At 49.4% G+C, this 25,136-nt stretch overlaps 1 protein-coding gene across 5 annotated transcripts in view; it reads right to left on the reverse strand.

Moving 5' to 3' along the window:
- ASTN1 (astrotactin 1) overlaps nt 1-25,136 on the reverse strand; it is a 193,926-nt gene that overhangs the window by 79,635 nt on the left and 89,155 nt on the right. For 2 of the 5 annotated variants that reach the window (XM_038414175.2, XM_038414179.2), the window contains exons 3-8: nt 23,219-23,612; nt 21,567-21,740; nt 20,861-20,968; nt 15,704-15,877; nt 14,966-15,133; nt 8,108-8,192 (exon numbers count right to left, since the gene is read on the reverse strand). In XM_038414175.2, coding sequence (XP_038270103.1) covers nt 8,108-8,192; nt 14,966-15,133; nt 15,704-15,877; nt 20,861-20,968; nt 21,567-21,740; nt 23,219-23,612 — 1,103 coding nt within the window. The remainder of the gene's footprint in view (nt 1-8,107; nt 8,193-14,965; nt 15,134-15,703; nt 15,878-20,860; nt 20,969-21,566; nt 21,741-23,218; nt 23,613-25,136) is intronic. The other 3 variants (XM_038414178.2, XM_038414177.2, XM_038414176.2) reach the window with 3 other exon arrangements.

Here is a 25,136-nt window from a genome sequence, read left to right on the forward strand (position 1 = left end):
TGGCTTTCCATGTTCTATCTTCAGAACTCCCTACCAGTTCTTCTAAGATCATGCTTATCCTGGGATTTTTTGCACCAGTACAGCTACCACAGTGCAAGCATCAACGTACATGCACTATGCTGGCGAAGACGGGGCTTGCATCAGAGCAGGATGTCTACGTTAGAAGCGTGCATTAATTAACTATATTAAGGTAGCTACACAGGCACAAAATTCTTCCACCCGTTCTACAAAGATCCAATTTATAAATGGTTTAATGAAGGGTTCATAAAAGATTCCTAGGTTTACTGACATGAGCAGCATGGATTATAGATGATTAAAAACAGAGCAGAAGAAGGTGTTAAAAATGGTGATAAAGCATGGTTATAAACAACCTGTTGACCTGTTAGATTCTATAGCAGCACTTATCAACCTTTTATACACTACTTATAAATGAAATGTTAATATAATGTGAGAATCAGTTTCCTAGTCTAGACAAGTCCTACGGCCAGCAACACAGACCTGTTTCAAATGGCTTGGCTTTCTGCATTGCTCCCCACCCTTTGATGTTCAGAGGCTTGATGAAGTGGGTACTACTAGCCAGTACGCTTCTCCTTTCATCTTCTTATGGCATGTCACCATGGAAGAGAATAGGCTAAGTCAAGACTATACGTCTTTCTAAGAGAGATGCTTTAGTTCAGATAGAAGCTGTGAGCTTGACTCAGGAATTACTGGGTTAGATTCTCTGGCCCTTTTTATGCAGGAGGTCAGACTAGATGATCCTAATGTGTCCTCCTAGTCTTAAAATCCATGCATAGGAACAATATGAGAAATATGGCCTATCACAGAATTGTAGGACTGGAAGGGAGCTTGAGAGGTCATCTAGTCCAGTCCCGTACACTCACGGCAGGACTAAGTATTACCCATAGTTTGCCCACCTCTGGTTTATAACCTAAACCAGAGGTGGGCAAACTATGGCCCATGGGCCACATCCGGCCCACAGAACCCTCCTACCCGGCCCCTGAGCTCCTGGCCCAGGACGCTAGTCTCTGGCCCCTCCCCTGCTGTTCCCCCTCCCCTGCAGCCTCAGCGTGCTGTGCCGCTGGCGCAACACTCTGGGCAGCCGGGCAGAGCAGTTGCAGAGCCGTGGCCTGACCCAGTGCTCTGGGCGACACGGCAGAAGCGCCGCCAGCCACTGGTGCTCCAGGCACCACAATAAGGGGTCGGGGGGTCAGATAGAGGACAGGGGAGTTCAAGGGTGTGGTCAGGGGTGTAGATAGGGGTCGGGGCGGTCAGAGGGTGGGGAACAAGGGGTTGGATGTTGCAGGGGCCCCGGGAGGAGCCAGTCAGGAATGGGGGGGTTGGATGGGGTGGCAGGGGGCAGTCAGGGGTGGGGGGGGTCAGGGGACAGGAGTCCCGGGACAGCCGTCGGGGGCAAGAAGCCAGGGGGTCGGATAGGAGGCTGGGGCTGAGCCATGCCTGGATGTTTGGGGAGACAGCTTCCCCTAACCCGCCCTCCATACAATTTTGGAAACACGAGGTGGCCCTCAGGCCAAAAAGTTTGCCCGCCACTGACCTAAACCATCTCTGAGATGTGAGACTAACCTGCTCTTAAAAATCTCCAATGATGGACATTCCACAACCTACCTAAGCAATTTATTCCAGTGCTTAACCATCCTGACAGTTAGGAAATTTTCCTAACGTCCAACTGCCCTTGCTGCAATTTAAGCCCATTGCGTCTTGTCCTATCCTCAGAGGTTAAGAAGAACAATTTTTCTCCTTCCTACTTGTAACAACCTTTTGAAAACTGTTATGTCCCTCCTCAGTCATCTTGTCTCCAGACTAAACAAACCCAGTTTTTTCAGTCTTCCCTCATAGGTCGTTTTCTAGACCTTTAATCATTTTTGTTGCTCTTCTCTGTACTTCCTCCAATTTGTCCACATCTTTCCTGAAATGTGGCCGCCAGACCTAGACACAATACTCCAGTTTACGTCTAATCAGCACAGAGTAGAACGGAAGAATTACTTCTTGCTTACAACCTTCCTGCTAATACATCCCAGAATGATGTTCGCATTTTTTTTGCAGCAGTGTTACACTGTTGACTCATATTTAACGTGTGATCCACTATGACCCCCAGATTCCTTTCTGCAGTTCTCCTTCCAAGGCAGTCATTTCCCATTTTTGTATGTGTGCAACTGATTGTTCCTTCCTAAGTGGAGTATTTTTGCATTTGTCCTTATTGAATTTCATCCTGTTTTCTTCAGATCATTTCTCTAGTTTGTCCAGATCATTTTGAATTTTAATCCTATTCTCCAAAGCACTTGCAACTCCTCCCAGCTTGGTATTGTCCACAAACTTTATAAGTGTACTCTCTATGCCATTATCTAAATCATTGATGAAGATATTGAACAGAACTGGACCCAGAACTGACCACACTCGTTATGCCTTTCCAGCTTGACTGTGAACCCGATAACCACTCTCTGAGAACGGTTTTCCAACCAGTTATGCACCCACCTCATAGTAGTTCCATCTAGGTTGTATTTCCCTAATTTGTTTATGAGAAGGTCATGTGAGACAGTACCAAAAGCCTTACTCAAGTTAAGATACATCATATCTACCACTTTCCCCCATCAACAAGGCTTTTTACCCTGTCAAAGAAAGCTATTAGGTTGGTTTGACACAATTTCTTCTTGACAAATCCATGTTGACTCTTATTTATCAACCTATTCTCTTTTTGGTGTTTGCAAATTGACTGCTTAAGTATTTGCTCCATCTTTCTGGGTACTGAAGTTAAACTAACTGGCCTGTAATTCCCTGGATTGTCCCTATTCCCCTTGTTATAGCTTGGCACTATATTTGCCCTTTTCCGGTCCTCTGGAATCTCTCCCGTCTTCCTTGAGTTTTCTAAAATCATCACTGATGGCTCAAATAAGAACATAAGAATGGCCATACTGAGTCAGACCAAAGGTCCATCTAGCCCAGTATCCTGTCTTCTGACAGTGGCCAATGCAGGGTCCCCCAGAGAGAATGAACACAACAGGTACTCATCAAGTGATCCATCCCCTGCTGCCCATTCCCAATTTCTGGCAACAGAGGCTAGGGACGCCATCCCTTTCCATTCTGGCTATCTCCCCAGTCAGCTCCTTGAGTATTCTAGGATATATTTCATCAGGCCCAGGTGACTTAACCTATCTCTGTGCAGAATCCATCAAGCATTCTGGGCCCCACACAAAGCCATGCAATTATCTCCCCATGCTGGAGCATTGCAGAATAGCTTGAAAACGGGAAGGCATCGGCTTCTGACGGTTTGTGCCTGTATTTATGCAAATATATGGAAATGCATGCAAATCTGCAATCCTTTAAGGCCAAAAGGATTTGGGCAGGTATGGAGGAGGGAGAGATTCGCAGGCAGCAATGGCAGAAAGGTAATGCAAACAGACATGACCCTGGAGATAATTGTATGGCATTACGAGAAAACGAAAAAAGCCAGTGCGACCACTGCAGGGGTAGGAGATGGCCAATAGTGAGGCACAGTGAAGGCAAGTGCAACTCCCTGTTTTCTATTAAAACAGGAGGAAGAGCTCATCCTGCTGCTGAGGAGGGAGTGTTGATCCCACAGGGCTACCACTCTTGTCTGGTGGGGAATCCAGAGTGGGAAGTGCAGGTGCTTGGTCAGTGGCTTAACCAGGACCAGCACTGGGCAAAGAGAAAAAATGACCCAGCTGGGAGTCCCCTGTTCCAGTGTTTTTCAAAGTTCGGGTCATGACCCATTATTGGCTCATGGCATGTAAGACACTGGGTCATCTTGTTCAGCACCTAAGGACCCTTGCGGCTCTGGTCAGCACCGATGACTGGGACATTAAAAGTTCCATCAGGGGTGCTGCCCAGCTAAGGCAGGCTAGTGCCTACCTGTTCCGACACTGCGCTGTGCCCTGGAAGTGGCCAGCAATGGGTCCATCTTCTAGGCAGGGGGGCCACAGGGCTCTGCGCGCTGCCCCCACCCCAAGCACTGGCTCCACACTCCCATTGGCTGGTTCCTGGCAGGCAAGAGACATGCGGAGCCTCCACCTAGGAGCCTAACCTGCTGCTGGCTGCTTCCGGGCACAGCACGGTCCATGGTGCCAGGACAGGCAGGAAGCCTGCCTCTGCACCCTGGCTGCACTGCTGACCAGGAGCCGCCAGAGGTAAGTCCACACCCCAACCCCGTGCCACAATCCCCTGCCCCAGCCCTGAGGCCCCCCCCAAAACCGGAACCCCTTTCTGCACCCCAAATGCCTGATCCCTGGCCCCACTCCAGAGCTTGCACTCCCTCCCAGAGCCCTGATCCCTTCCCGCACCCCAACCCTCTGCGCCTGCCCCAGCCCTAAGCCCCTGCCAACCCTGACCCCGTCCCGCACCCCAACCCCCTGCGCAGCCCAGAACCCTGACCCCGTCCCGCACCCCAACCCCCTGCCCCAACCCAGAGCCCCCTCCCACACCCTGAACCCCTCATTCCGAGCCCCACCCTGCAGCCCAACCCTCTGCCCCAGCCCTGAGCCCCCCCACACCCCACATCCCCAGCTCCATTGGGTCACGGGCATCAACAATTTTCTTCAACTGCGTCCCCAGAAAAAAGTTTGAAAACTAGTGCCCTATTCGTCTCCTCTAATGGAAAATCCATCTCCCAGCTGGCCGCCCAAGGCTAGTGGAAGGAAGCACAAACATTTAGCCAGTTATACCTGCTTGGGGACCTGAGCTCCTTTTGGATAGATTTCTTCACTTGTGCCCTTTGCTCAGCCCTGTCACCACAAAGCCACACAATGGCAATACCTCCCACGACAGCTCACATGTATTTGTGGTGGGCCTTACATAATGGTGGCTCTCTTTAGTCACAGATTTCAAGGCCAGAAGGAACCATCTCATCTGATCTCCTGTATAGCACTAGCCAGACAACTTCCCCCAAATAATGCCTAGAGCAGATGTTTTTAAAAAAACATCCAAACTGGATTTAACAATTGTCAGTGATGGAGAATCCATCCGAACTCTTGATAAATTGTTCCAATAGTTAATTACTCTGACCATTAAAAATTTACACCTTATTTCCAGTCTGAATTTGTCTAGCTTCAACGTCCAGCCACTGGATCATGTTAGACTTTTCTCTGAACTCTAAGTTATCAATGTCCTTCTTGAATTGTGGATACCAGAACTGGTCAGTGTTCCAGCAGCACTCGCACCAGTGCCAAATACAGAGGTAAAATAACCTCTGTGATCCTACTCTAGATTCCCCTGTTTATGCACCCAAGGAACGCATTAGCCCTTTTGGCCCCAGCTTTGTACTGGGCAGTGGATAATCAGCTGATTATCTACCAAGACAGGTTTTCAGAGTCACTGCTTCCCAAGATAGAGTCCCCTATGGGTTCCTAGTGAGTATGGCCTACATTCTTTTTTCCCCAGATGTATACATCTGCATTTAGCCAATTTAAAATGCATATTGTTTAAAGGCCTAACATTTTATTTTGACAGAAAGGAAAGAACCAAGATGTACAGGGCCAGAGCTTCAGCTTTTTGATTGCGATGGAGCTACATTACTGATCCACACCAACTGAGGATCTGGACCTTAGACTCCAAAACTGCGGAGGAGAGGGGAAGTCCACTGAACATTGAGACACAAACGAACGCGTTTGGAAAATTTTGACTTTTAATTGAAACCCAATATTTTGTTTAGCTGAAAACCAAAACACTTTCGCAGTTTAGCCGCTAAGTACTAAGACTTGCAGCAAACTGTGTCCATCTCATTCTTTTCCCCACAACACAGTGATCAGGTGTCTAATTGGACCAATTTTCAGCACACTTGAGCAGCTCTCATAATACACTGGAAATTCTGCTGTCCAGCACTGCTCTGAGATGCCCACATCAGCAACTCTGAAAACTAGGCTCCACCACTCTGATGTAATGCAATGTAGGCAATCAGCACCATCTTGCTTTCAGCGTTGCCAGTTCACTTTCTTCATGCAGCTCTGCACTGCAAGTTATTTTCCTTCAGATTCATTAGCTTGCATTTTCCTGGACTGCATCTCATTATGTTATTTCTTAGCTGTGATTCTAATCTCTCTGGGCTCCTCTATATTCATTATCTCTTCCCCCTGGTGTTCAAAAAACACCTCTTGGTTTCGTAGCATCTGCCAATGGAATAAATGTGCTTTTTCATCCCCTTTTCCAGAGTGCTGAACTAGAGAAGGAAGGATGGCCTTGTAGCCATGGCAGTGAAGAGGGATGCTGGAGAGCTGCCTCCCTCGGTAACTACTCCATGACACTGTAACAAACCCATGGTGTCCTAGGACTGCACTGATATCACAGTGCCACTCAGCATGGCTCCCTAGAACTTTGCGGCAGCAGGGACAGAACTCGGAACCTCTAGCAGCACAGAGACTGGACACTTGAGCTCAAAAGAGAATTTCCAGTCAGTACCCCTCTATCTTCTCCATAGGCTGCAGCCATCCACTAGAGGGCAATGGAGTCACACACATTAACCGTTAGCACCACCAGCAGAATCGGCCACTGTTAATTAATCAACAGGGCAAACCCCGAAGGGAGGCGTTGGAGGTGCTCAGCAGCTCTCTGGGTTGGCCCAAGGCTAGCAGCACAGAGCCTTCACCCGCTGCTCTGTTCTCATCCCATTTAGCAGAGAACAGTGGTTCCCAAACTCATGAGCAAGATCACAGCAATGCTCACTGGCCTTCCAGGGTGATAGGAGCCTACAGTATAAAGCACACTTCTGTCCTTGGATCAAATTTGTTGTTGATTATTACTGTTAATTGAAAATGTTAATTAAGTCAAGACAGAACCACCACCCTAGCAATAAGCCACTGGACCCCACTCCCAAATTCAGTGCATCGCCGTTCCCGTGACCCTATGTTTGAGGTGCGTTCAGATCCCATAACAGTATTCCAGAGTCCCACAGTTTCACAGCCAGAGAATCTACCCGTTGCCACAGAAATGCTGTCCCAAATCTCAGCATTCATTTAATAAAACATGTTTCTAGCACTAGTGTTTGCCAGCGTAACATTCCAAATGTGAGCGGAGTGCAGGGCGATAGAATGTGGTTGGCAGATAAATGCGGTTTAGAAAGGTGTTGACCAACTCTATTAATCTTACTGGGCTGTCTGATCTGAAACCTAACAATGAACATTTCAGTGTCAATATTATTCACTCCCTATTGTTTGTACAAAAATATCCAGCTAACCTGCTTCTCTCCCAACCTCCAACTGCCTCCCACCCCTTCCTGGATGCCAGCTGTGCCCTAGCCAGCTGACAACTTCCACAGTGCAGCTATACACCAGCAGCACAAAGCTCCATGGCATGCTGAAAATTAACAGGTGGAATGAAACACACTAGTCCGGATCTTCAGCTGGTCTAAAACAGGCACCGGCCGAGGATTCGGTCCATTGAATGTAAAACAAAAATGAACAGCAGGAGTTCTGCACAGACTGGGTTATTCGTTTTCATATTTAATTAAATATAAACCTCTCTTTTTTTTTATTTACCCTATTGCAATATTTCTATTCTATTCTGTTGCACTCCAGAACCCCAAGCTTTTGCAACAGAGCTTAGATCCAGCTTGCTGCAGACTACACAGACCTTGACATTACTCTTTTCCAAGCTAATTTCCATTCATTCTTCCAGGAAGATGTCATGCAACAGACACCATAGCAAATGCTTTGCTGAACCCGATAATCTACACAAGGGCCGTTGTATTCCCACTGTCCGCTAATTGTCTGACTCACTCAGAAAAACCCACCATGTTTGTCTGGTAGGTTTTGTCCTTTATAAAGCCCATCCTGCCTATTTCTCATGGTTGTAACCCTGTAAATGCACTTTACAAAAGTCTGGACTAAATGAAAGTAACCATGGAACGTGCTAACCAAATAAGTTTCTTTATCTGCCTCTAGTGGCCGGATCCCATTAAGCAGCATACAAATCTACCACTGCTCCCAAACCTGCTGGTCCTTTAGCTCAAGCAGTAGAGATTCTTGCTTTTAGATCCAGGGGCATGTGGCTCAATCCCACCGACCACCCATCCATGGGGTTGCCCCAACAGGGAACGTTCATAAAGTCAGGAGAATTTTTTGCTATTTGTGGACATCAGACTTACCCCTGGTTCGTGCCCCACTCATTCCGGATGCAGAGATGCTTGTGCACCGGGTCCTTCATGTAACCCTCATAGCAAAGGCACTCACCTAGGAATGGAGGAAGGTAAAATAAGAGAGAACGAATTGTACTTGCCACTGCTGGAGACAGGCTACTAGACAAGATGGACCAAGGTCTGATCCTGTGCTCCGAATGAACCCTGCTAATGGGAGTCTGTGGGCTCCAGGGGGGCTCACAACAGGCACAGTTATTACATCAGTAAATCCCACCTCCACATGCCAGAGGCTGAAATGCAGAGATTGTGTAACTGCATTAACTCCCTTCCTCCCGGAGATCTACAGGTGGTGCCATGGCAGTGGCGGAGGTGAGCCCTCACACCAAATACTGTCTCCTCCCTCCAGACCTTGCTACAACAGTCTGATCTAAAGGCTGGGAGCTGGTGGTTGTACAAAACCAGCCCATGCTCAGAGTAGAGTTCAGAGCACACCCCCTTCCCTGTCCTCGATGGGACATTCCCCAGGGCCATAATTAGGGAGCAGCCCTTGCACTTCCTTGAGCATGGGGAGTATAATTCACACCATTTATTACATGGGCTGTGCAAAGGGGGGGGAACGCTCCTTTCTTTCTTCACACACACACACACACACACACACACACACACACACACACACACACACTCCTACACTGTGCAGCCATGTAAGGGTAGGCTGAATCTGGCTCTTGGTTAGTTAATATTTATAAAGTGCTTTAGGTCCCAGTCCAGTGCAGCCCTTAAACACATGCTTAACTTTAAGGGCTTCACTGGGAATATTTAAGTGCTGAAAGCAAAGGACGTGTATAAATGCTTCGCTAGATCAGCACCTTAAAGAAAAAAATGCTAAGAATCATTATGTGATATAAACTCAGTGCACTGTCATGCAACAATGTAAATATGGAGAATTTCAGCACCCAAGCATCAGGAAAATTCAAAATGAACATTCCAAGCGCACAATTATCTTAGTCAAATTACAACAGTATATGTCCCACCGGGGTTTGGATTACTGTTTAGGCTAGTGCATTTACACCTTACAAGATATATTCTATGCATCCATGTCACAGTAGCTGTGGGAATATTTGACCAATACTTTCAAGCGTCAGCGTCTAAAGTTAGACACCTAAACCCGTACTTAGGCACCCAAATAAGCAGGCTGACTTGGAAAGGTGTTGAGCTTCTGCAGCAGCCACTGGCTTCCAGGGGATCTGGGGCTGCTCAGATTCTCTGAAAAACAAGCTACTATTTAGAGCCCAGATTTTTATAAGTATTTAGGCAAAATCCGTGGATGTTCGGCACCTAAATACTTCTGAGGAGCTGGGCATAGTTGCCTAACCTATCTTTAGGAAGCCAAGTTACATCCATTAATATTTGAATTTCCTGACTCTGACACATTTAAATACTGAACTTTAATGTTACTATTTGGTTCCCTGTGGAATGGCCTTGCTTTTATTTTAAGTAAAAATGAAGTGTATGAATTGTGTCACAGTGAAGCAAAGTGCAGATGACTTGAAATTCCATATTGCTCATGCGCTTTCTAGTATTTCTTGCCTCTGATCACACCAGAAGCACTAAAAGGACAGGCTCTATCCCGTGCTATTTCAGCACTTCTGCCTCCTAGGTGAAATTCACTCCTGCAGAAGTCCAGTATGATGCCCACCATCATGGTTGTACCTGGGGATTGAACCAGGAAGCTCCAGAGCTAAAGCATGAGCTAAAAAAAGCCCTGCAGCTAGAAGCTGTAGAAGATCCTTTTCTCTGTGGATCAGGTGCAGAAGGGAACATACACACCAAACAGTGGGTTACACAAGAAAAGATCTATGCACCAGACCACTTAATCTCTGAGGGGTGGATAAGCTTCATGCTGGCTAACTGCGAGGGGGAATTTCATCCCCTTTACATGACAGAACCCAGCATGGCAGAGACCTCACCAAAAAGGTTTCTTTCAGCTTGGGGCAAAGATTTTGCCTGGCTACTCTAGCCCAATCCGTTTGCAGCCTGCTGCTCTTAAAAAGCCAGCTTCCATGCTAACTGATACCCTGCATGCAGCATCACTGGTCTATGTGGGACTGCACAGGGGACAGGGCAGGGCAGCGTAGGGTCCAAAGACAAGAGTCTGTCGGGACAGCCTCCTGCTCCTACAGGGCCACATGCCTTTAAAACACAGATGAAAGAAGCCTGAATTTTTAAGACCTGACCCCAAGGAGGCTGATGACTCCCTATGCAGGGGCTGCATCTGCTGTGACAGATGGTTGTGAACTCATGGAACACTGATTCTGGAGCAAGCAGACTCCCAGCAGGGGAGCAAGTGGATATTACAGAAGATGACACAGACTGTGCGCAGGTACATGCTGGCCAGAGGGAAGAGACTGACCCAGCTTCTGCAATGACTTAAGCCCGTGCAGCCCTGCTGGTGTGGTGCTGAGTGGACAGCAGTGCCGAATGTGTCCTATGGCACCGAGAGGAAGGACCATGTGGCTGAGACACTGTACTGCAACTCAGGAGACTGGCTCTGCGGCAGACTCTCCGTGCAACCTTGAAAGTGTGAAATGGGGAGATCAGGCTTCTTTTCTCAGATCTATTTAAACAGTAAGCCTGGTGGAGTAAGGACTGGCTCCCATTATGTGTGTTTGTACAGCTCCTGACACAATGGGGCCCTGATCTTGATTAAGACCTCTAGTGTCATGGTAAGACAAAATCATCATAGAAGGAAGGTGAATTCTGCCCTCGGATACTCCTGACTGCAGCAGCTCAAGTGGACAGGAGAGAAGAATGTGGTTTGGTGTTTGGAATGGGTTAATAAGCAGGCTGTGGGTAGCATAGGTGATCAGAGAGCAACACTGTAGGTGTTGATACTGGGACTGATACTGGAAAACAGAGACCTTCATCTCTACACCACAGATTCAAGCCCACTCCTGGTCAGCAGGCACCAGAAATCCACGCTAGCTGATGGTTCTTCGGCTGCCTACACAAAACAAGCTGGTGGTTACAATCCAGTTCCTAGCATGCCAGTGCTCAGCCGGCTCTACCTGGGCCCTTCTCAAAGAGTCCGAGGCCTGGAAATTGCACTGCCATCCACCCTGGCCAGGAGCAAGTCACAGTGCTAGAAAACTAATGCTGCCACTGCCCATCTGTTCCATGGCTAAATCTGCGGGGAATCAGTTTGGCAGCTTGCCCCAGCACTACATCTACTCCGAACTGAAGGAAGAGATGTGGCTGGATGGAGTGATCCTGGAACACACCCAGAGCAGATAGCTCAGCTGCTATTCATCGTAGTACTATGTGCCCTCTCGCTTATATATCCACACTACACTCACATAAAATGAACGCTGGAAGGAAACAGGAGGGGAAAGCGTTCAGTGGCTGTCAATGGGCCCAGTGCCACTGAAGTCAGCATAATGCCGTTTACACTGATCTGGCCCATGATAACATTCCTGCCAAAACATAATAGCTCAGTGACCAAAGAGATGCAGATCATCTCTCGTTACAGATGAAAAACTAGAGTCACTCAAGTTACCCCAGTGTAAATCGGCAGCAAGTCTGCCGGAGATGGTAGCGATATCCAGATTTACATCCACATCTAGACCCTGAGATCTGAGTTTGGCCTCTAATTGCTGTAAAATGCTGTTCCATTTTGATCTCACAAGGAAAGGAAGGAAGGCAGTGACCTGTAAATCAGATGACACCCAACAGGGAAAACGAAGGCAGAGAAGCCATGTTTGAGAACGAAGCCAGCCAAGGCACAAGGGGAAAGGAGACACATTCCAGTAATCCCACCAGGACTGATCATTTCACTAGAGGAAAAAGCAAGGAACAGAGGCAACTGCAGGGACAGCAGGGAGGCTTGCTTCCCCGAGACAACGTTGGAAGCTGCAAAGCCAGGTGAGCTTAGCTTTTTATGGGCAGAGATCCGACAGAGTAGTGTCACGGGGCAGCATGCGTGCTTGGGCCACACAGCTATGCAGTAAGACAGAGGATTTTTAAAAAGACAACGACCCTGTTGAATATTGATGCTCAGTAACAACAACAGACTCCCAAGCTCATTACGTGCAGGCAAAACTCTCCCAAAACCAGGGGCAAGAACAAACCCCTTGGTGCACCTACAGCCTGGGCAACACTTAAAAACTTAGGTCAAGAAAGCTATGGCACTCAGAGGTGTGAAAAGTCCATAGCCCAGAGCAATGGAGCGATGCCAGACTAACCCAGGTGTAGACACAGCTGGATCGATGGAAGAATGTGTCCGTTGACCTAACTACCATTGCTCAGGGAGATGAAGTTCCTGCAGCAATGGAAACCCCACTCTGGTTCTGCGGCCTGCCTCCCCACTACAGGGTTACAGCAGCATAGTTCTGGTGCCATAGCTGGGCTGCTATCGCTTTCACAGTGCAGACAAGCCCCATCTCCTTGCCACCACTGAACTGGATGATACCACTTATTGTCCCTGCTTTATGTCTCTCTGCTTCCTGCTCCCCCTTTGAAGTACATAACTTAGCGTGATGAATTCCAGTTGCAACACACCACCAATTTCTTCACATGCACCAATTTCAGGCGTATGTGGATCCAGGATTTCAGCTCAAGCCTGTTTATAGCTAAGAACTACAGAAACGATTAGGTATTAGCTCTGGACCGAGACCAGTTGCGTCCCACACAAAGTCAGCTTATAAACAGCTTTGCAATTTATATCTTAAGAACATAAAATACTGGGTCAGACCAATGATCCACCTAGCCCAGTATCCGCTCTTCCAACAACGGCCAATCTCAGGTGCCCCAGAGGGAATGAACAGAACAGGTAATCCATCCCCTGTCACCCATTCCCAGCTTCTAGCAAACAGAGGCCAGGGAAACATCACGGTGTGTGGATTGCATGTGTTTTCGTGATGCCTGGCATGACGACATGTGTTATAAATGGGACGGATAGATGGCCAGACAGATCCTCGGGTGATGTAAATGGGCATATCTCCGCTGAGTTCAATCCAGTTCCAGGAAGTTCAATGGAGCTGACTTCCAGGCAGTGATGCTGATTTACATCAGCAGAGGATCTGGCCGATAAGTTGATAAATCAATGGCAAAGCCATGTTAAGGTGCTGAATTTCAACCCATTACATCAAGGACTTAAGGACAGGATTTTCCAAGTGCTCAAGGCTGATCTCCCACTACTTTCACTGGCTTCATCGGGAATGCTCCCATTGATGGGAGTTGAGTTAGGCCAACATCGTATGCTTGTGAAAATCTCACCCTAGAAAAGCTCCTCTGGTTACCCCTCCCACTGCCCTCACTGAGCCGGGTTCCCTGTTCCCATCTGGCAAGGCATGAATGGCCTTGGTAGGTGGATTCAGCTTGGGGGAAAGCCAGGCAGAACGTCCATCGCTGCCCCTCCTGGGGCACTGTCAAAGGCAGCAGTACAGCCTGCGGATGTGGCCCCCAGGAGCCCCGCTGGCAGAGCTGTGTTGATTCAGTGCTTCCCTTCCTCTCCCGGCCGCCCCCAACACATCCCCAGCTGCAGGTTTTTACGTCCCCACGACAGTGCACAATTGATACACCAGCTGCTCCCGGTGCCATTGGCAAATGCAGAGAGAGGGGGGCAGGAACGAGTACACCGCAGCAGGATCACAGCCATGAGCCAGGGAGCCGCGACTTGGCAGAGGAGCAAACTCCAGCTGATGCCCAGACAAAGCACCCACCACTAGCACCCAACCAGGGTCAGGGCCCTGCTCCTCTTTGGATCCAGTTTAAATATTCAGTAACCTCGTCTCAGGGACTGCGTTCTCTACCCATGACCCTATTCTTAGTCCAGCCCAGCAGGATGGACTAGATGACCTCGAGGTCCCTTCCAGCCCTACCTTTCTATGATTAGACTCTGACATCTGCACTGAGCATGGCGTTGGTTCCACACTGCGAGTCTCAGTACAGGCAGCTACAGATACCCTGGGTTCCCCTGTGCAGCGGTAGTTTGGTTAGTATCCCCGTATCTCTGTAATGGCATTGTGCCTGCTGGCAGACAGTAAAATGACGTGTGCTGGTTATTTCACCCCATTTTTGAGGGTGGGACCACTGCATCTATGGTGCACTTCCACCACGTCAACACCCAAATTCTTCCACGTCCTTCTTTAGGCACCCTAAGATCAGAGCTCTCTGTGGCCGAATTACAGTTATAGGTGTAAGGAAACGGAGAAGGATTGAAGGCAAGCTATAGCCCCTGAGTGAGGGTTGCCATTCAATCCTTATCTCACCCTGCTGATCAGTGCTGCAGTTCTTATATTTCTCCCGGGGGGGGGGGCGAGGGCAGCAAGAAAATAGTGTGCCAAGTTTCAAAGCATTGCATGGGGCTTTAGCCATACAACTGCCATTATGTGGCATGAAAAACTCACCTGGGGAATGCATGGATTTCCCTCAGATTGCAGTTACCCCTGGGTCTGTGCCATCTCAGCCACTCCTTCACAAACACTTTGGGGAAGGGGATGGAAAGAAGGGATCCCTTGCAGTAAATCAATTAGGGAGGTGGGGGGGAAAAGGAAAATCAGGGATCTAATTTAAATATGCAAATCACCGAACTCTTTTCTGACCTGGGCCACCAAGACCCAGCAAAGTCTCAAGGTCTGTGCCAAAAATGTTAGCCACAACACAAAACAGGCTAAATGGACTATGTGGCTGGCACAGGATGCTTATCATACAGGCCACCAGCCTATAACGACTGAGTCTGCCCCTGTGCAGCCAATCTCCGGACCGGCTGGTAAATCCAGGGGGCCCATCTGACCCCGGAGAGATCAGCGAGCAGGAGCTTGTGCTGCTGGTGAGAGAAGTTACCCTGGCCTCCCCACCAACACTGCCTACCGGTTTCTGGATCACACTGGTGTTCACACGGGTCAAGAAGCCGTCTGGCACAAAGGTCCAGTGTCCAGGGCCCGCTGGAGTTCTGTTGGGAGAACAGGATGACCTGGGCAGGGTTTAGCCAGTCACTAGCATCCAGCTGGCTGCCCTCCAGCAGGATAAAGCGGCTCCCTGCAAGAGAAACATAGATTGGGAAGCCTACGACACAGAACTCCCCGCAAACTAATTTCAGACCCCAAGCTTCCCGCAAGCCAGTTATAGGCACAACACTGGCCAGTTTCAATTATAACTGGAATAACCCTTCCCCACACACGCAGCTCTGTGCTCGGAGGATGATGTCCCAGAACAGGGGCTCCCCTGGCCTGGCCCTTCCTCCTGTGGTGGCCCATGATTTCGGACATGGTTCCCAAAGAGCAGGCTCTCCTCGGCCATCAGTTTAACAATGGGTCCTGAGAGTTACCAATCCTCCAGAACTGTCATGGAGTCTCCAAGAATTAATCTTTAATTTAAAGATTAATCTTTATGTAATATGATGAAATCTCCAGGAATTCATCCAACCAAAGTTGGCAACCCTAATCCTGACGTGATGACATTTGGCAGCATGATGTACCGTCCACCCGTCGTGACACCAAGGGTGGGCAGCTCCATACCCAGACGGATTGGCATTTCCCCTGGCCAACTCCCCTGCCTGAGGGTCAGAGGGCAGAGCTGTGCGGGCGGAGGTGTGGGGGGCGTGCTCACCGTCGGCAATGAGGTGCTCCGGGACATGCAGGGTGATCTTGACGATGAGCGGGCAGCTCATGTGGGACGAGCACACCAGGCTGATCACGCAGCTAGTGACGCTGATCAGGGTCAGCGTGGTCTTGTTGACTGGACTTCTCGGCGAGCCAACTGGAACAGCAGCGAACAAAGAGACTGACGGCAGAGACATCAGAGCCATAGCACCAGCCACTACCTCTAGAACACAATCCAAGGAGCTCCCTAGCTCCCCCACTCCCTCCTCCTGATCAAACAGAGCAGAGAATACCAGAAGGGTTCATCTTCCCAGGGAAACCCTCACTTCTCAACCACCCTCATCACTTAGAGGATCAAAGGGATCCCAACCCACAGAGTTTGCATTAGTCCCTGTCTTGTTTGGGGTGGTGGGGGAGGGCAGCTTTGCTGATATCAAAGTACTGTGCCCTGGAACTGCTTCCACAAGCCGCCAAGTTTTTGGTTATTGGCCCATACCTGTGCAGACTCAAGTTCCCACGGGTAATGAACGGCACTCCATGGAGTGCCTGGAAGGCTGGTCGATCTGTCCCTATCTCAAACATCTGCTCAGAATCGGCAGCCTCCGTCCGCCGCTGCAGTGTCCGGCATCCTGCAGTTTCTGACCTATCATCTCTCTGACAGTTGGCACAATGCCCTGGCAGGGGAAGAGGCAACTCTGGGCCGCGAGAATGCTAGCACAATCAAACCTGAAGCTTGAACAGCCTGAGGCTTCTCAGTTCTCAGAATCTTTCAGAGCTGTGCGAGCGGTCCTAAGGGCTGCAGGCACATAGGGCTCAAAAGATGCCATTTTGCTAAGAGTCACAGGACCCATGTTGCTAGAGGAACCAGCTGGTTTGGCTTCACAATACAGAATGCTGTCTTAGGTGTGTATAGCGCCTCCCACCCCAACGTACTTCACAAACTATACCATGTGCCATTGTTTCATCCTTGAAATGCAGCCACTTCTGGGAGGCACACAGCAGTAAGGTGGACAACCAGCACACTGCCCTACAGCGAGGGGAGCCAACGTTTTGGGAGATTAGTCTTTCCCTCCCACACACACACACACACACACTTCTGAAAAGCACACTGGTCCAAATTCTGCTCTCATCCTCCTGACCGGAAATCCAGAGCAACTCCAACGAGGTCATTCAATGGAGCCACTTTGGATTTATACACGTCAAAGGAGACGACTTTGGCCAATTATGTTTTTATGGAGGATCATTCTTCACTTCGTCAGCTGTCTCTATGTTACTGCACATGTAACAGCGCAGGTCCTTTCACAACACTGTTGTGTGCATCAATGCGTTCTAAAAGACCACTGTAAACGCCTTCTTTTTCCAGCAGGTCAGAGACACATAGCCGAGTATTCAGTAAAAAGAAGAGAATTAGAGCATTCAATTTGTTTTTCTTGCTGGTAATTTTCTTAGATTCAGTCTGCCATGACTAGGCGCCACAAGATCTTTAACGTCCAAGGCTTTTAATCTCTCATCTGAAGGACTCATGCACTGAGAAAACTTGAGCCGAGTTCACCTGTCTCAGAAAGGTGAAAGACTGAGTCAGCCTGTGTGGAGCCCCTTATCAAAGGGGCCTGCCTCAAATGATTCCTGCTCTGAATTTGACCTGCTACATCTTTAAATTGCTACAATCCGGTGGTAAACATGGTGATGCTGAACAGGCACATGCCAGGGTATGCTAGTGGCCTCCTCGCCCATCACCAAGGCATCTTATGGAAGTTTCAGTCGAGAACGTTTCCTGGGGGGAGGGGGGGGGGGAAGAGGAATCAGTTAATTAACAGAGCCTAGACGGGAATTTGCTTGCAATGGAAGTGAAGTCTTAGGCTCATCCAATGAGTGGACTGAAAGGCCGTGTGCTCATTTCACAAGTTCAGTTGTCCCAAGAAGAAAACAAAAGAAGAGGGAAATGCCCTGACTTTAGAAACAGTCAGAGACATTTGCCTGTGTATTCAGCGAAAGGAAGACAAAGAGAAAATACCCATCAACAAACAGCACTCCTGCATTCCCAGGATTCAGCACATTCTCTCATCAGGAAGTTCTGGAGACCCGAAAGGAGTCTCCACCCAAAACTTGTGAATCCCGCCCATCCCCCTCCTGGCTTGTGAAACAGTCAGGAGCAAACGGCACCGGTCCTGACTGAAACCGCCAGTGGATCACGCGGAAAAGGAATTTTCCCTTCCTCCTTCAAACATGCAGTAGCCCGACCAATCCACCCTGGACACGTTCGTCCTAGTCAACTACTACCCAGCATCAGACCTCCCGTTCCTGAGCTAGCTCAGAGAAGGTAGCAGAAGGCTGACTACTAGGTAATCTAATCTTCTGGACCCAGCACAATCTGGATTCAGGCCAGGACATGCAACTGAAGCCACTTTAGCAGCACTGATGGAAGATCTCCTGCTGTCAATGGATAGAGGGCAGACATCCATTCTCATTCTCCTGGGACCTCTCCGCAGCATTTGACATGTGGACCATGAGATTTTGCTGTCCTGCCTGAGAGGTGTGGCAGGGTTCCAGAGTAATGCACTAGGATGCTCTGGGTCCTTCATGGAGGGAGGCACCCAGCGAGACCTGATGTGGAACTGCACCTTGTGATACTTCTAAGCCTGTGTCTGTTTAAGCCTGAGGTGTCACCACCTAAGCCAGAAAGGGAGATGAGTCATCAGAGACAACTACCTGCAGGTCCTGGGATAGGCTCCATTCCATTCAATGAGAGTTCAGCCAATCCACAAGCAAGGACCCACCCAGGTGGCCCCAAGGCAGGTATATAGGCTCATAAAGGAATCAGGCTCGCCAGTCTGCTTGATGTCACTACCTGGCCAGAAGCATCCCCACTGCTGGTAGTTTCAACAGACTGTCCCTGCTTCAGCGCTTGGCTCCTGCTCTGCCCATACCTGTTTCCATGCTCCTACTCCAGCCTGCTTCTGCTCCTACCTCAGACGGCTGCCCGAAGACTCTGGCATGCCTCCACCACCAGACCGCTCGCTTGTGAAGTTCCACCAGGACCTGTTCTCTCTCTGGGCCTTTACATGCAACCACTAGGTGAACTGGTCAGATGACATGGATGCAAGTGCCGGCAATATGCAGATGACTCACAGCTCTACTTAACCTTCGCCACAAGATCACACTGCTGACACCAATATGGCCCAGTGCTTGGATGAGATCAGCTCGTAGGTGAAGAACAGCTGGCTGAAGATGCACCCAAGCAAACTAGAAATGAGAAGAGGAGAGCATTATGAAGAGTTCACAGCCATGGTGCTGTCTCCTTTGGGCCATATTTAGTTCAAGGTACACATCCACAATTGGTCAGTTCAGTCCCTAGAGTTGGAGAGCTCCTGGATTCCTTGCTGATGCTAAGCAATCACACAGCAGCATCCATGAGTAACGCTTCCTCCATTTCCAATTGGCTAGGAGACTTCATCCCATCCTGGCAGACAATGACATGCTATTCACACCTTCATTACCTCTTGGCATAACTACAGCACTGTGATATACTTGGGCATGAAGCCTGCGGCACTTTAAGGAAACTCCACCTAGTAAAGACCCCACCTACTAAAGACACCGTAGCGCATCTCCTCAGAAACACAAGCTACCACGAGCACATCAAAGCTGTCCTCTACTCCCTACACTGGTTTACCAGAAAATAGCAAGTCAGGCTCAAGGTCCCCGTCCTTATCTCCAAGGGACTCCATGATCTGGGCACAGGACAGCTAAATGACAGCTAAAGCTCAGGGATGCAGACTGTGGTCTACAACTATTCCTCAGGCACGCCGGAAGTCCCTACAAGAAGGGTAAAGCACGTCTGTGTAGCAGACAGAAGAGTCTTGGGCGCCAGTCAGACTGCAGAATGAACTGCCCCAGGAACTATGGACCATCACAAACCTTCCCACCTTCCACTCCAAGTCTTTGCCTGCCTTCTCTAGGACAAACACGGAGAAACGTGTATAAAAAACCCCAAAAGCAACCACCCCACCAAACCAAGGAGTGTCCGCTGCACACCTCTCCCACTGGGGAGGGGACGAGAGAACAAACACATGACAGATGTTAGTCACATTGTTTGATGCAGTCTAAGAACCTACACAATAGAATAAAAGTTCAGATGTCCCAAGGAGAGAACAGCAGGCCAGGCTGTGAGCATCACTGCCGAGGCTAAAAAGGTTGCATTGGGGAGTGCGGAAGAGAATCTACAGTTCCCAAGAAAGAAGCTGATGGTAAGAGAAAACTAGTCCATCATTTTAGCTAGGGACAACGTTATTGGTTAACAGTTCAACCTCGTTTTACTTTGATATAGAAGGGTTGGTTTTTATAATAATTTCTCTTCCTTCTTTTAAGTCAGGCACAGCTGCCTTCTCTATGTTTGTATACAGCCCATCGCTGGTGAGGTACAGTGTATTTATAGAATCTTTCCATCTGGTTTCCCCTTTGTGCGGGAGACAGTTTTATTAAAATAATAGCAGTAAGACACCGAACAGGGAGGCACAGGGGCTAACAAGCCAGGCTTTGAAGCCCGTTACTCATTAATATACAACAAATCCTGGGAGATGCCAGCAGCAAAATTTGAATCTATTTCGTCCTCAGTTGCAAAGATCTCCCAAACAGTTCCATGTGGCCAGTGGACTGGCTAGGGATTAGAAATCAGCACTTCCCGATTCTCGTTTGAGTTTCAGTTCTGACCGCCATCACACCAACTATTCAATGGAAAATCATGCCCAGAGCCAGTGTTCATGTAGAACCTACAACGTTGCACTTGTGGCACACAGCCATTTGAGGAAGCCTGATGAGACAAAACAGAACTCTGATGTCCCCACGAAGAGGATGCCCGCCCAGTCTGGGTTAAATATCTTGGAGGAGATGGAACTATAAGGCTATTGGAATAGGGGTATTGCAACCAGAAAGCTGGACTGACAGCCTAATCCTGGCCCCGAAGAAGGGGCTACTGACTTCAATGGGATCAGGGTTTGGCCCTGAGCACTTACCTAACTCTCAATCTCTTCTCATCTTCACATTGGATATAGTCCTGCTATGTGAAAACACCCATAGACACAACCCAGGTCTAGCCTCTGCAGGAACATCTGCTTTCGATTCCCAGCCTTCCTTCTCCCCCCACCTACACACCCACCCACATGCATACCTCTGCTGCGCCGCCTGCTCCGGGATGGGTCAGTATAAAACGTCAGCTGGGGGTCATTGTCAGCTTCTGTCCCAGAATCTCCTTCGGGGTTCAGAAATGCTGAGCCAGCTACAATTAACAGATGACAGAATCACTTCCAACAATCACACTTTTTCCCCCGACCTCTACCCCCATCATAGCCACCTGCCGTCTCTCATTGCTGTTGTTACTTGCACTGCAGAAGTGCCAGAGATCAGGGCCTCATTGCACTAGGTGCTGTACAAATGACACTAGGAGGCAGCTCTTGTCCTGAGGAGCTTACTATCTAAATAGACAAGGGGTGGGAGGGGAAACAGAGGCAGACACCTGTCTAGGTGACCCAACCTCAGGATCTTTTGAGCTCTGCCCACTGCTATCACCAGTGCTGGCTCTTAACTGGTCAGAGGGTGTTGCTATGGGGAACACAAAGTGCTCCCTTCTCCCACAGAGGAAAATCATGAACTCTGACTTGGGGACCTGCCCTTTTGCAGTCCTCTGTTGTAGATGGACAATGCTGCTATTTGTAGTGGTAGAGCCTACTGCTGCCAGAAACTGGGGGGACTGTGGCTTTGCCTGCAGGCGCCGGATGGGGTGGGAAGGCAAAAAGCCCGATGCAGACAAGGATTGAGCTCCACTGGTGAACAGAACTCCCCACTGCCTCCCCCAGCCCCAGGGAGTCACAGGGTACCTCGTGCTTTGTTATTGATCCGCTTCCGCTGGCTACTGGAAGTATGAGACAACAGGGTAGCCTGCTGGTGGTTGGAGTCCACAGGGCTGGTAGCGATGATGTTATCCTTGTACTTGTTCATCAAGGACAGCTTGGCGTTGTCGCTTCCTGAGCAGGAAGAATTTAAGGCAAAAACTTTCAGAGAAAAGACAAAAAAAGAGGGAGAGAGAAAGAGAGAGAATTCATTTCTCAGGATCAAATTCCTTTCCCAGCATCTGGGCGAGAGCACTAGCAACACCTTGGATGGTGGCCCGGCCAGCGAAATTGACCAGGGTCCCTATGCGGGGGGGGGGGGGGGGACGGGACATGGGAACAGGGGCTGAAACTGAGATTTCTTCCACTCCAAAGGTGCATGAGATGACAAAATTGGTTCAAACCAGGTTCTGGAGAGCCCTGTCCATTCCGAGCAGCAGCATGCCCACCTATTGCAGCTCCACCAGCCCTGCCAAAGCATTGCTACCAGGGTGAGATCCAACAAGCAGGGAGAAACTCCTTATCTGGCCTGTAGTGTGGAGGAAGAGAAGTAATCCCTTGGGAAGGGCCAGGGATGACAAGGAGGAAGGTTAAAACTCGCTCCATGAGAAAAACTACCTCTTAGGCTGGTGTTGGAGAAGCCCCAATTCATTCAGCGTCATCTTGAGGAGTCTGCAGATAGACAGGCATTCAGGCCCATCTGCACTACAGCAATAACTGAGTCAGGGGACCCTCCTTACAATATAGTTACCCCTGACCCAGTTACAATACTGTATAAGCTGTAGTGTAGATGGGATCTAACTGGGCCCCTCTCTGAGCAGGCAAAGGGCTCGGGTTAAAATTTTCAAAGCTGCATAAGAGATTTCACTGCACAAACTGGGCAGGCAAATCCCTTAGGCAGTTTTGGAAATCTCATCCTTGGACTTCCTAGGAATACAGTTTAGATTCCACCTACACAACCTGCAGCCACTTTGCAACCTGATCAGGGGACAACTATGTAGTCACTAGTCTTGTGATCCAAGAGAAGCCCCATTTGCATCAAGGTGGTGTTAACACTGAAGACTACTGATGACAATTTAAACATCAACATTAACTATCTCACTGCTGATCATTTTTTAAATGGACCCAGTGGTCCTGGGACTGTGGCTGGAGCTTGGGGGATGAGGACAGAGCTGGGACAGAAAACCACCACATTTTTCCCCCTTCCATCTGACCCCTTACTGAAACCTCTGTTCAGGGAGAAGGAAGGTGCAGACACAGAGATTCCTGTACTGGAATCAAGGCTCTGCATTTCAGCACCACCAACCCTTATTTCTGCTATATCACATGCAGTGGAAGACGCGCTGCTAGATCTGGGTACAAGGAGGCCCCAAGCTGTGGCTATGAGAATATGCAGCGGAACATACTCACTGCTGTCCCATGTGTAAGGGAACCTCAAATTAGGTTGTCCCATACGGCTCTGGGATCATATCAAACTTGCACGGGGAAAGGGGTACAGAGGAGTATTCTGTGTATATGTATTCCACTGTAGCCCAATGCCAGCAATACACACAGGGAGAGGACTCTGTTTCAATACTCAGCTGAGCCCACGCAAACAGGAACAGAAAAGCACATGGAGGGTAAGCCTTTTGACCCCCAACCTGGCGTGAGATCCATGCCAGACTTCTCATTGCAGCCCTGCAGCGAATCCAACGTCCTGGTGACCTGGCTGGCAAAGTCCTCGCCGCCGTTCATGCACTCGCGCTGCAGGTGGTGACGCAGGTCAGTGATGTCGTACTCATAGCCGTCCAGGATGGGGGTCTCACGGATGCTCAGCGTGCCACTGGAGTTGTGGCCTTGCACACGGGCATTGCGCAGGCTCTCCCGTCCGTGACCCCCAATCAGGACTGAGGGGATGTAGTGGATTTCGTTTGCTGCCTCCGCGCTGGCACTTTTCTGGGGCTGCGGCACCCGGCGCCGCTTGCACCAACGCCGGCGGGTGTAGAGGATCATCACCAAGCACAGGATGGAGAGCAGCAGGGCAATCATCCCCCCCTAGGAAAGGGAACAGAAGCAGGGCTCAGAGCCACGGCTGGAGGCAGCAGAACTGCAGCCAGCTGCCGGGAGGCAGAGCTACATGGACAAGGAGATCAGTGGCTTCCATTCCAGCTGGATGGCCAGCATGGCAAGGAACGCATGGCCTAGGGGGAGCGGCAAAGGGGACTGGATGACTTTCCCCTCTCACCCACTAGTCTGACTCCAGGCCAGGCTGAAAGTCATGCTAGCTGCTGACACTATAGTTCGGGGTCTTAAACCCTTACAAGGGCAGGTATAAAAAAAAAAAAAAAAAAAAAAAAAATCAAAGCCCCGGCTTTCTTACAAGCCCTGCAGCTGCCAGGAGCTGTCATGTTTCCAAACACAGCGTAATGGTGCCTTAAAAATGCCAAATTCCTTCCCCAGCAGGCAGCCCTCCAACTACAAACATGGGTGCCAGGCTTGGGACTCTGCCCCACCAGGCTCTAGACTGTCCTGCTGCATGTTGCACTCAAGCTGCAAGGTCAGAGCACAGGAAAATCCTACTATGCCACACCACCCAAGCGACCTCAGCAGATCTCCTCTCGTTATCAGACTGGGATCTCCCAGCACTTTGCAAAGGGACGGTAAAGCAAATGGGGAAAACTGAGCCTACCGGCACTGACAGTGCCCATTTAAAACATAGGCCAGTTCATCAAATGATCTAAATCATCATAGCTCCATTCAATGGGACAATGACAATATACACCAACTGAAGATCTGCCCTCGGGGCCAAAATCATGCCTGGAATAAGCAGGAGCAGCATCCACTGAGAGTTCCCTTCAATGGTAATTGTGCCTTCTTAGGCCAGGGAAAAACTGGGCTCTACATTTCCACAGAGACCCCACTGTTCCTGGCACAGGCAACAGTCTGAATAATGCATGTGATAACGACAGTCGCTATTGTTTTAGTCTCCTTCAAGCAAGCCTGTGTAATGGAAACGGGACTGGAGAAGATGGAAGAGGCAGAGCACAGTCAGTGGGGTGGGATACACCTCCCTAATAAGTAACAATCGTACGCAGCATTCTACTGTGCAGCTCAGCTGGGCCCTTTCCAGAGGTGGGTCTATCCACTGGAGAGCTGGGGAAATGGCAGCAGGAAGAGACGCAGCAACCTGCCTACGATCACACAGTGAGTCGATAGCAGAGACAGAGATAAAATCCAAGTCTCCTGACACCTGGTCTCCCGCTCTCACTACTAGGTAACATTTAGCAATTATTGCCTGCTTTCCAGGCTGCATTTCAGAAGGGCTCAGGCTTGGCTTCATTCTGCTTCCACTGAAGCCAACGGTGAGGCAGGCCACGACGGAGCGCTTTACAAAATCCCATTTTATATAACTACTCGGAGTGGGGTACTTTGGTGCCCCAGAATACAGACCCTGCACTCCAGATCTTACAGTCCAGTGTGACTGGAACAGTAGCCACCATCCGAGCGCCTCCTTGTGGCCGGGGTGCTTCTGCAGCCCGTTTTTCCTTTCCTCAGGGCTCCTTAAACACACGCCACACA

Source organism: Dermochelys coriacea, chromosome 8, assembly GCF_009764565.3.
Source record: "Dermochelys coriacea isolate rDerCor1 chromosome 8, rDerCor1.pri.v4, whole genome shotgun sequence".
In the NCBI taxonomy this organism is placed as follows: domain Eukaryota; kingdom Metazoa; phylum Chordata; order Testudines; family Dermochelyidae; genus Dermochelys; species Dermochelys coriacea.